Source organism: Nicrophorus vespilloides, unplaced genomic scaffold (assembly GCF_001412225.1).
Source record: "Nicrophorus vespilloides isolate i.1.1-1 unplaced genomic scaffold, Nicve_v1.0, whole genome shotgun sequence".
Lineage (NCBI taxonomy): Eukaryota > Metazoa > Arthropoda > Insecta > Coleoptera > Silphidae > Nicrophorus > Nicrophorus vespilloides.
Window position 1 is genome coordinate 31,175 of NW_017095473.1, and position 12,854 is coordinate 44,028.

The 12,854-nt window shown below is 33.7% G+C and overlaps 1 protein-coding gene across 4 annotated transcripts in view; it reads right to left on the reverse strand.

Moving 5' to 3' along the window:
• Window positions 1-4,964: 4,964 nt before the first annotated feature.
• LOC108557785 (BTB/POZ domain-containing protein kctd15) overlaps window positions 4,965-12,854 on the reverse strand; it is an 88,951-nt gene continuing 81,061 nt past the window's right edge. For all 4 annotated transcript variants that reach the window (XM_017914723.1, XM_017914644.1, XM_017914562.1 and 1 more), the window contains 3 exons: window positions 11,535-11,726; window positions 6,998-7,203; window positions 4,965-6,340 (listed from right to left, as the gene is read on the reverse strand). In XM_017914723.1, the coding sequence (XP_017770212.1) occupies window positions 5,880-6,340; window positions 6,998-7,203; window positions 11,535-11,726 (859 nt within the window). In that variant the 3' untranslated portion in view covers window positions 4,965-5,879. The remainder of the gene's footprint in view (window positions 6,341-6,997; window positions 7,204-11,534; window positions 11,727-12,854) is intronic.

The window sequence follows — 12,854 nt, forward strand, 5'->3', positions numbered from 1 at the left end:
GACCATCTTCTTTGCATTGGTGTGATTGAACGCGTCCACCGTAGTGAGCGTGGCATTCATCAATGACATAACTTTTTTCATCCGTTTCATGTCTTCGCCAAAAAATGTTCCGTTCCGTTTCCACGTGATAGGTATGACCTCGATCATTGCAGATTTTAAAGTGTAACCGTGCATGTTCCTCAATTTATTCGGAAAGAACTCGTCGGTCTCGTTTAGGTAATAGACGCTATCGTTGAATGGATTGTAAGAGGCGATTTTAACAGAATTCAACATGTTGAAAGCAACCACGAAGTTTAATATCCTGAAATCAATCCAGATGATCTCGAGGATCCTTCGCAGCCACCGATCATCGACCACCGGGTTACCAACTATGAAATGGAAATGTCCTCTTCTATGAAGAAAAGTGCAATCATCCATATACTCCAAATACTGTCTAAAATTTCTGATATCATCGACGAAACCGATTATGTTCTTCGTGCGATACGTCACATAATCCGGCACTTCGGCATTCTCTTCATTCCATATTAGCACGGCGTAATTTGATTGGATTCTCTTGGAAAGAAACCATTGGGCGATTTCCGGCTTCACCCCGATCACTCCGATCGTGACGTACGTTTCTATTGTGGCCAATTCTATGTTATCCAAGAAAGTCTTCAGCAGTGCGTATTTCTCTTGGATAGGTGGCCTAAGTTCAGCGCGAACAACGTGAACCAGGAAATATAGGATCAGTAATCTAATATTGATGGACATAATAGGAGCAACAAACTTCAAATAAACCCAGTTGCGATGTGTTGTGGTGAAATGGTAGTTGCATACGAAGAAAAATATGTATAATAATAAACATTGCGTGTTGCTTCGTCCCGAAAAGCAAACAGCGGAATGCTTTGAATAATTCACAATCGACACAATTAAATGTTTAATGATTCAATGCTTCGATTACGTACAATGTACATTCGTTAAGCTCAATAGCAGTATCCTTTCAAACATTGTTATTCAAACAGCGACATAAATTAGTAGGCAAAGATTAATCAACACTACTATTAAAAAATAACTTTGTTTCGTAAATTCCAAGAATACTTTATAGAAGCCTTCAGGCTCACTTAAAATGTACGAAAGCGTGTTGTAGTGTACGATAATCCTATGTGGGCTTTAGCTTCCAATTAGAATGTGCATTTTAAATGTGCAAAAGAATTTATGAATGAGTAATCGACCTGGATGCGTGCGTCTGAAGCAATTTGCAACTTTGTAGAGTGAGAAAAGAATGTGTAAGTTCACCATCCTATGGTAATTCATTGAAATTTTCATACTTATATTGTAAACATTGTACATATATAAAAAAAAAAACTTTGCATACAGCAAATTCAATAACCGAAATGATAATTAATTCACAAAACCGTAATTATAGGTGATTAAGATAACTTAAGTAATCATTTATTCATGTCTTCAGCTTGAGCATTAAACAATTAGTAAATCTTATATCATTTTCGCTAATTTATATCATTATAATTCAAATTCATTAAAGAATATGTAAAACTAATTTGCACTCATTACAAAACAGAAATAATCATATTTTGTCTTTTATTATTAAGAATTGAAATAATAATAATTTTACCTACAATTGAATCCGGAAGTAAACGAAAGGTCAATATTGAATGTGCATGTTCTTTATTTCCTTTGTTGAATTACTAGAAAGGCGGTAATTTCTATTCATCGAAATGGTAATTTAATAACTATGTAAAGATCGAAAATGGTAATTTAATAACTAAGTAAAGATTGAAAATGTAATAGGTATAGCTTTTATATTTGAAAATCAATTACACTAATGTTTAGAAATAATATTGGGTTGGCAAGAAAGTAATTTAAAAACTCTTTTTTTGTACACAAAGAATGTAGTTTAATCAATTACATTTTCCATTTTGTCCGATGATCTTTTGTCATTTTTATGTAGCTTTAAGCAAGCTCATAGAAGTTTAGGTTCTGTAAAAAACTAAACCAAGTGCAATTTCAGGTCAGAATTAGTGAAAGTTTTACCATTCAAAGAGTTTTGCGAACTTCTAAATAAATAGTAATATAATGGTGCAAAGTCATGGCTATATATTACTTTTCTAATCATGCTCCAATAATTTTCCACAATATGTGCGAAGATTTGCATTGGTTTGGTGAAATACGATTTGCCATTTCTGGCCATGTTTCTTTGATAGCTTCTTTCAGTTTCATTAGTTGTTGACACTAAACATCTGAATTGATCGTTTGATTCATTTGTCTCGAATACACAACACCTTTTTAATCCTAACATATTGATAGCATCATCTTTTTTGATCCAATTCAGCTTTTGATGTGGATTGTTCATGGGATTGCTTGGATCATGATCGTTTTAAATTGATGTTCTTGTATATAATCTATTTTTCATAACATAATGATGGTTCTGGGAATGTTTTTAATTCCTATGAATATCGAGATTCTTAACGAATTCAAGAATTATATTGAACCTTTATATGGCAATCCGATTCAATTATGATTTAGTCATTGTAAACTTCAGGCTTACCAGAATGTTGGTCATATTTGAGTGAAAATTTTACCAATTATAACAATGAATTCTGTTAAACAATAAACATCATAAACTTTGCATATGTCTTCGTTGGCCTCAGCAGTATTCTTGCATTTAAAAAAGTAAAATATCTGGAAAATGTTTGGTTTTTCGCTGCTGTTAAGATTTTCCTTAAACTAAAAAGCTGCAAACAGAATTATGTCCAATTATCTTCTAAAGGAAACTAAAGTGACATCTTTCAAGTGACAGAAGGATTAAATCATAACATTGAGAGAAGTCCTTTGAAACAAACATTATATTATCTATTTGTGGAAACGACTAATAGCCGAATGGTTAAGTCACCATACCCATGATTTTGTAGGCGCCGGTTCGAATCCAGGTCAAACCAGGCCCCTTGAGAGCCCTCTCGGTGCTTGCAGCAATAGGGCCATCGTTTATCACAGTGAAAAGAATGAGGTTCAGCATATGAACCTTCAGCCAAGTCGATGGACAAATGACAGTGTTAAGGATAGCAGCAGATTCACAGTCAAAGGAAATAGTGGAATCGCTGAGCATCAATATTCTACTGAAGTTAAAATACAAGACGTCAGCCAACTTACAAATCAACATAATGGTAACTATCCACCGGGAAAGATTATCAATTTAATGTCAACCGCGATCTTAAATTTACTCAATGTTCACATAATAAAATAAAATTATACGACAACAAAAAAAAATTGAAAACCGAAATTACTTTCTTTTCAACCCAATACATTGACTGTACTTACTTACCTACAGTATTTAAACTAATATTTTACTTGAAAGTGTAAACTTTACTGAAATTAAAAGAAAATAAGATATTCAAAATATCTATGATTTTAGTATTGGAAGGATGAAAATTCCATTTTTCACAATAATTTCTATAGGACAAATTCAAAATTTTATAACATTTTTTAACTGACTTTAATAATAAATTTCTTATATTTGATGATAATTAAACTTTATTATTTCCAAACTAAATTAGACATATTTCGTTTGACTCTGGAATTATTTTTGTCTTTTTCTGAGCTTCATCCTATATTAATCGTATTTAGAGTATAGATTAATGAATTCTATTTGGCAGACCTTTAATTCATTAGATCGGTGCCTTTTCTTTCTAAATAAGTTTTAAGGCACTATAAGAGTACAAATGAAAATAAAAACATCATCATAATTTAAGTAGGCTATGGAATTTTCATTGTATTGTGCCATGAGCAATTCATTTTTATTTTCATAAATGTTTCATTCAAAAATCAAATCTTCTTTGCAAGGCTATTAAACTTTTTACAACAAATTTTCTATTTAAGATATAAATATTGTTATTTTGTCGCTTAGTAAATAATTAAGTTAATGAATATTGATGCGAATGTTGATTTTAATTAAAAATTGTGATCCGAAATGCGGAATGAATTAATTAATATGTTTTGCGACCGTTGTGTTAAATAAGATGAGGAGATTCGTCCGTGGTTTTGCAGTGTTTGTGGCTGTTAATTAAAAATAATAAATATTATATGTGCGGTGCATGGGTTTGTGTAATGAGTATAAACACAAGGGCAATGTTATAAACGGAATGCGGAGGACCTCCCTGGGCGAGGAAGGGCGAGGTGGGGTTTAGGGACGTAGTGCAGAGAAAGGCGGGATGGGGTGGGCGACGGTCGGAATGGCCGGAGGGACAGAGAGCGGCGTCGACTGTCTGGGGCGCCGCGGGCGTTCATCTCTAGCGCCGGAGGTGTCCCGGCCCGATGGCCCGAGGCGCTCGCAGGGCCGGGCCTGTCGGCCCCCCGAGGGCTCCGAGCCCCAATTGGTTCTTTGTAGAGGATATTGAGTTCAGAGTAACCATAGTAACTACCTTCGGGCACTTTGTCCTAGAAGCAAATTTTACATACCTCTCCATTATGTCTTTTTGAGAGGTTTTCATATTCATACCCTATATGAGTTATGAGCACTTCGCAAAAGGGCGACTCTCTGCGTCCCGGCTTGCCTCGCTTTGGTTGGACAGCTGGATGGATGGATGATGACTGGCATCGCGACGCCACTTGACGGCGCTCCGCACCAAATAAAACTCATCTGACATCTTTTATAAGCATTTCATATATTTATATATATATATAATTTTATTTATTCAATTTTTTATTCTTTTCAATATATATGTGTATGTTTATGTACAGAAAAACTCCTACTCCTCATGCTCTCCTCCATATTAGTATCTTAAATATTATTATCCACAATCTCCATCATTTCCTATTCGCAAATATACAAATAAAAATACAAAAAAAAAACGCAAATCCTGCATCAGTCGATATTTCCTCATTCATCATGAAAATCAAGTACCAACCAAAAATTTTAGTATATTTTTACTATTAGTCAAAAACAATACAAACAAAATCTAGTACGCATGGTAAACAATTACAAAATAAATATACGTCAGTAAGAAATGCAAGATCGAATTGAACTTTCTCATTTTGCAGCTTTTGAGATCAATCAAAACGCGAATTGAAGGAAGCGATGATGGAACAATGAAATATTTATATATAAGCAGGATCGGACTTCGTTTATCAACGTAATCATATGTAACGTATATACAATCAATAGGTTTAAAACTGAAGTGATTTGTCTGAAAGTAAAACCGAGCGGTCGTCCAATCCTGCAACATACATACAAGTGAATTTATTTACAAGAAACTTAACCAATCATTCAATAAATTCTATTAACCAATCAGCGTTTCCCAAAATAAAAATCACCAAAACCAACAACTTCATTTAGTTATTGTTATATTTTTTTATGGTGAGAAACATAGTTAATCTTTGTCGTATTATAGTAGGATTATAACAATCATAGGAAAGGGTTTTAAATTTACCTTAATAAAATCTAACATTTAAACAAAAACGATTGGCCTACTAAAATAAACAGTTCTTTCGTTATTAATAATGTTTCGCAATCTCTAATTACATACAAGGTGTGACATATCTGAATAGAGGTTGTCATTTAGACAGATACAGCATATGTCAATGTCATGTTTAGCAATTGTTTTTCATTGACACTGATGACAGTGTCATAGTTGGTACGTTACGCTTGATAGTCTTTTATGTCTCAAGTCAAGAAATAGTGTGGACGTAACATAGAAGAGGTTTCTATTTTTATTATGTGAAATGAATGTTGGGAAACGCTTGGTCATGGATGTTACAAAAAAAATAAAATGAAAAATAAACAAAGGAATAAATAATGTAGTGTTAAGGATAAATAAGAAGTAGTATGCCCGTGGAGTGATTGTCGAGTGCGTCGATGGGGTGTTGTAGTTGATATGGGTTTACAGTCAGCCCGGCAATGTTTTCCTGATGAACAAGTACTCGGAGAACTGTTGTCCTTCGACGCCTCCGCCGTTGCTGGCAGCTATCCTGAAGCCGGAGTTGAGGAGCCTGGTGATGGCCTGGACAGAGTTCAGCTTGCAGTAGCCGTTCAGTGGGAACCTGATCACGTGGTGGACGTCCTGCTGGTTCCATGCGACGCCGGTTCGGGCATCCATCAGGGCCTGATTCGTCTCGGGGAAGACCTCATCGAGGACGGCTCTGTCTCCGGACAACATTATCCTCTCGCCCAAATCAGGGCTCACGTGAAGCGCGACGCATTCGTAGGTATCCATTCCCGTCCTCGAATTATCTAAATTCGAAGTACTCTGAGGTCTTCCACCCAACAACGATTTCGAAGATCCCGTCGTAGAGAATGCTCCGTTTTTAATTTTCTCTTTCTTCAGTTGCTCCAGTTGACGTATCATAGCTGCAACAGAAACACAAACTTTTAAACCAATTAAACATAAAATATTTGAAAACTTAATAAAACCATAATTTGGAACCTAAATAAGTTATATTTCTTAGTCATGAAGTTGATATTCTCAAAGTAATTTGATGAAAGCAAAGTTTTTCTATCATAATTACGTCAAATTTAAATTTCCACATCCATTATCTTGACTCAGTATAATTTAATTTTCAATGTGTATTATTATCAAACGAATCAAGAACTGCAATAACAAAATTTGTAATATTATAATTGCAAATCTATTAATCAACTTCTTTATGCTCATAAATAACTGTAAACGAATTTGAAACTAATCACATCTTTAAATCATAATAATTGATAAGTGTATATACTATATATCAGCGTTTCTCAACCTATTGGATTGCGTTAAATATTGAATGGGTCGTGAAATGACAGCTGTCACCTTACGTCAAAGCGTCAAAAATGTTATGTTAGAAACTATTGGGTCGCAGTATAACTACAAACAAAAATGTTGGGTCGCGCTGTTAAAAGGATGAGAATCTCTACTATAGTTATAAAAATATATATTATTAGTTTTGTGTAGATCATATTAGTTAGATACATATTCTATTAACAATTATTATGTTTGTTATTAGAAACGGAAGAAGTAATACTTACGAGCAATATCGAAATATCGAGCCTCTTCTAACAGAAGGTCAACATCGTTGAAGTTGTCCGGTATGAGAAGCCTGGAATTCCTCATGAAGTTGAGGATGTGTCTGAACATGCCGCCGTCCCTGTCGATGAAGTAGTGCTGCTTGAGAGAGTCCAGGACAATCGGAATGGTGCCGTTGAAGAGTTTCGCCAGACGAGACTCGGGATATCTGGAAATGATAAAATAGCGAATTAAAATAGCTGAACGACAAACAAAACTGAAAGAATAAACGGGATGAAAAGAAGCAAATGATGTTGGTGTAGCTACTACTACTGAACTCTGCCCGAGGGATGGAAACGTGCGTCGCTTACAAACTAACTGCATATTACTTAAATGTATTCGTCGGCCTTATCTTTCTGGTATGGATGATGCCCGAGGTAGAATAGGAAATGGCCATATTTGGCCCCCAGGAGTCGTGGGACTACCTTTACCACAGAGTGCGGCCCTCGACTTCGTTACCAATTTGCTGCTCGCAAAAACGACGCAAACCGACATTTATTTATATACTTATAATAGCGATTTAATAGGATTTCAGAGGAGACTCTCTTTGCAGACTGAATTCAAAACAGAGATAGATAGAGAGATTTAGAGTTGTGATACAGCTATTGAACAAACAAGGGAATGTAGTAATATGGAAGCCCGAACAAATTGCAGGCAATCAGATTTCGTTGGCTTCGAGCGAGAGAACATGTATGTACTATGTGTGTGTGTGTGTCTGCATATTATTTAGTCAAGAGTTTAATAAATTTTAGCGCAACGGCAGAAGAGAGGAGGAGATTTCGAGGTTGAGCATGTATTCATGTATGTATGCATGCACGTGTCTCGCATTTAGTAGATACAGAGAGTGCACCGTAAATCACCGTTAACAGTGTCACATCTGTATCATATCGATGATATATAAATTAACGTCCCCTCGCTACCAATGATATACGGCCTTCGCGTCAGCGAAATTCCGAAATATCGCGCAACAAGTTTCGGAATTAATAATTACCTTCAATATTTGCTTTATTATTATTATGACCAGTTCAAATTGTATCCTTTTCTCACTGCATCTCTCCGCTCTTCGCTCTCCTCCAATGCAAATCGCTTATGGTCATGGTTGGAATAGAGCCACATTATCATCACACGACGCGCGAGAGCGCCAACAACTCTTCGGAAATGGCTGATTTATGTCCCGGCCGATTGAGATATTCGATATTGTAAACACTTTAATACCATATGATTGCAACCTTTTACAGTTTTAGAGCGGTTTAATGAGATTTATGTAGGCATTCCTGAGATGGTGCGATCCGCGCCGCGCCGCATGTGGGAGGCTGCGTTCCCATGGTCTCATCTCTTCTACACTCTTCTTCCATCTTCGCTCCATCCTCACGGCGGGGACGAAAAACCCTCTGGTGATCACGTCCAACTTCTCCAAACCCAGGCCACCCTCAGACGTCATTTTTTTTTGTTTTCATATTATTATTTCGATACAAGAATTTTCTCACATTCCTTTACGACAATTACAATTCGATTTCCAATGTCAACAATTTTATTTTATTTTCCAAGATTTCAAGTTTTGTATTTAAATTTTCTTCATTTTCTCACATTTTTTAGAGAATGAAAATCTGAATCCCAATACTAACAATTTTATCCTAATAATGACAAAATTTGATTTTTTACAACAATTTTTAATTTCAATGTAATCATTTTCACGCATTCTTTAACAACAATGAAAATCCTAATACTAATCCAATAATTTTCTCCTAATAATGACACAATTTGATTTTTTACACGAATTTTTAATTTCAATGCAAACATTTTCACGCATTCTTTAACAACAATGAAAATCCTAATACTAATGCCAACAATTTTCTGATAATTCTCAAATATTTCAAATTTTGTATTACATTTTCTCACATTCTTCAGCAATAATGAAAATCTAAATCCCAATACAAACAATTTTCGTCTAATAGTGATACATTCTTGCACAAATCACCTAATCAATTTTATCATTGTTCTGCCAATCTGCATCATTTTTTTTTATATTAATACAAACATTTTCTCGAATTTTTAGCATACAACATTGTTCGATCATTTTCCGGTCTTTCTGATAATCTTCAACAATTTTCAGATAATTTTCCAAGATTTCAAATTTTGTATTTCAATTTCCTTCATTTTCTCATATTCTTTAGTGAGAATGAAAATCTGAATCCCAACACGAACAAATTTCTTCTTATAATGATACATACTTGTACAAAATGTACAAAAAATACCCAACAAATTCGACCGTTTTTCTGAAAATTTGAATCAATTTGTTTTTCTCGATTTTTTTAGCATTCAAATTCAAACATTATTCGATCATTTTCTGGACTATCTTAAAAAATTCACTGTAAATATTTTCTTCTAATTTTGCATAATATTTCTATTAATTATTTTACACCAATTATTAATTTCACACAAGCATTTTCATAGCAACAACTAAGATCCTAATACTAGTGACAATAATTTTCAGACAATTTTCCAAAATATAACATTTTGTATTTAAATTTTCTTCATTTTCTCACATTCTTTAGCGAGAATGAAAATAAGAATCACAAAAATTTCTTCTTACAATCTGCATTTTTTTATGTTAATTCAAACATTTATTTGAACATTTTCTGGACTCTCTAACTTCAATATATCCATGTAAATACATTCTTTTAATTTTCTATGATTCTTGTATTAATTCTCCAATAATTTTCCGGATTCTTTTACACAAATTTTTCAATTGTATGTAAGCATTTTCACGCATTCTTTAGCAACAATTAAGACACTAATGCCAAACATTTTCTGCTAATTTTATAATATTTTTCAGATTATCTAACTGGAACTATTTACAATATTATTTCGATTTCAATGTAAATATATTTTGCATTCCTCGACGACAATTAAAATCCGCATCATTAACAGAAAATTAATAGAGAAATATGCATAATTACTGTACGCGTTATCCTCCCTCCCAATGAATGCATCCATCCAACTCGATTCGATAATTTCGCCTAACTATTCATTACGACTCATTTGATTTCTAAATTATACCTTCGCCAACGGTTTTTCATCGATGCGTACGACCTCCAAGAAAGTCCACGTTCACGAAGCTCATTTTCTTAAGCACGCATAACGTTATTTAGCACTAAGCAAAAACACTGCTTGCAGTATTATATTTTCTTTACTATTACTCGACATATGTTTACATAAGTTTTTACTTACAAAATAATATTCAAAACAAAAATATTTCTGATTTCTACAGACTTTTTGTCAATTGATTTTATAAAACAATTTATTGAACTATTTAAGGATTTTCATATGGATAAAAATGAAGGCCAATAAAAATTATAAAATAAATAAATGAAGAAAAATGTTAATTGATGTGACAGCTGTCACTGTTATAATTTTTGTCACAGCTGTCACCTACTGTCAAAGCGACGAATTGGTGAAATACTTTTAGCAGTCGGGTTGCGTGGCAAAAAGGTAAACTAACTATTAATATCAAAAAATAATCTCTTTAAAATATTGAAATAGTAATGAGTTACATATTTATCTTATACATCTTTTTGTCCAGGATCTTCTATTATCACAACAATAAGTTGAAGATGAATTAATGATTATATCATTCATAGCCATAATGGGTCATTGAAAATATGAAAAATACATCTTTTAGTTGCAGTTGTTATGAATTTATTAAGATTCGGTGTATTTTCTTTGCTAAACATTAAGTTGTTGTAATCGTAGTCTAGACAAGTTTTTCTCAAACTTTTTGGTCCTCGGATTAAAAAGTTGGCTCTATGTTGGGAAACACTGCTCTAGACTGTAGAAATCCAGACTAAGGAAGATATAGTGAAATAATGAGATAGTAATTTCTGATTTTGTAGTTTCCGTAATAGATGTTGGAGACAATATTCTAGGTGTGTAGTGTGTATATTTATTTATTTGTATGTATATTTTATGAATTAGAAGTGTGCTTCGTTTTCTATAGCAGTGTTAATTGTATTTATATTGTGTTAAAAGTTTATTTATTTGCCGGCCAATAAATATACGGGCGCTCAATTGTTTCGAAGTAATCTACTGCAATGAATGATGTATCTAGTTAGCTGGAAAGTGGTGTACGTGTGTGTACAACAAACCAGTGTATGTTGTTATATGCAAGCGAGCAAGTTAGTAAGTAAAGGAATATAAGAAGCCGATAGAGTGTGCAGATAAATAACGATTTCAAGTTTCCTTTGCGGGCGTCTTTCAAAGCGGCACAGAACAGCACGACTGAGACAACGAGATGCATCAGACTCTTGTTTGTCTTGTGTGTTAAAAAGAGAGTGAGAGATAAAGCAGAGAGGAGAGTGAGGACGACGGTCTTTGCAGATAGTCGCGAGGTGGTGAATATATCGGAAATGGCGTATAATTAATTGGCGCCTTTCATCATTTGATAGGTAGTAGTAGTAGTATGTAGGTAGCTGGAGGATAGCAGGACAGCAGGAGACTCACTTCGTTAGGGTTTCCAATGAGGAAGTGTATATCGTCCCACCGACGTCTATGTGGACGGGCGCCGTGTAACGAGAGGCTGCCGCCACACACGGTATTCCCGTCATCTTGTTATAATTAACGGCCGGAGGCGTTGGCGACGAGGAATTCGACATCGTCGGTGAGGTGGCCGGTGAACTACTTGGTGACATCAGTCTGAAAACACATAAACATTATTGTATTAGAAACTCGTTTATATACAATAAGATGCATACAGTTACATAACGAACCAGCACTAAACACTTATCATAAGCAACATGAAGATAGATTTATGCTATTGCTTTATTGATAACCAGTAACAAACAGTTAAATAAAACCCAATATTTAATCTTCTTTTGAAATCTTCTAAGAAGTAAGTACAGTATTTCTTCAGATGTATAACTAATTACAATTCAAATATATAACAAAATATTTATCCTAAATACGATTAACGAAAGCATTCTACTTCGTAAAAATAATACTATAGCCAGAACAAAGATAAATTTCATGAAATAACCATAAAAAGGAAAATCACATATTAAAATATAAGTCTAAAGTTGATTGTTTGTACCATTTTGTAAAGTTTCATCTGTTTATCTGTTCTGTTCATCTGTTCAAACTAAGTAAATCATTCTTAGTTTTTAAGCATTTTCTATTAGTTTATTTCCTATAAAGATATAATTATAAAAGGTGTCCCAAAAGTAATTGACCTTTTTTAATTTGCCGCGTTTTCGCAGTAAAACCATAGTATAGATTTTTCATATGCTGTCATTAGTAAACATTGAGATTAAGTTACACTTCAAAAATGATGAAAATTTTACGAAAACTGTTTACAGGTCATCATCGTACTTTCTTTGGTCATCGTACTCGTTACACCGTGCTGAATTTAATCAATTCTTTCACTTTTGCGGTTATCTTAAGATAGAGTGTACATAAAAAAACACAAACCATTGAGGATCTCAACGAAAAAATTCGACACAACTTTGCCAGCAGTTATGTTGAGATGTTATCGAAAATTTCATATCAGAATAAACATGTGCTGCCAATGCAGTCAATTTATCAGATGTTTAGAAATATATATAACTTCCATGTCTCTACTTTGTAATTAAGCAAAAACATTATCAATTTTCAAAGAAAAATATGTTTTATTAAAAAATTAAAATATCACTTCATTTTGGGACACCTTTTAAAACAACTGTTATTTGACAAGTGCAGAAAATAATTAGTTTATTGATAAATATCTAACCCATTTCATTCATTTTCACCACTTGTTTTGTTATTTTAATCGAAAATATAGAGTAAATT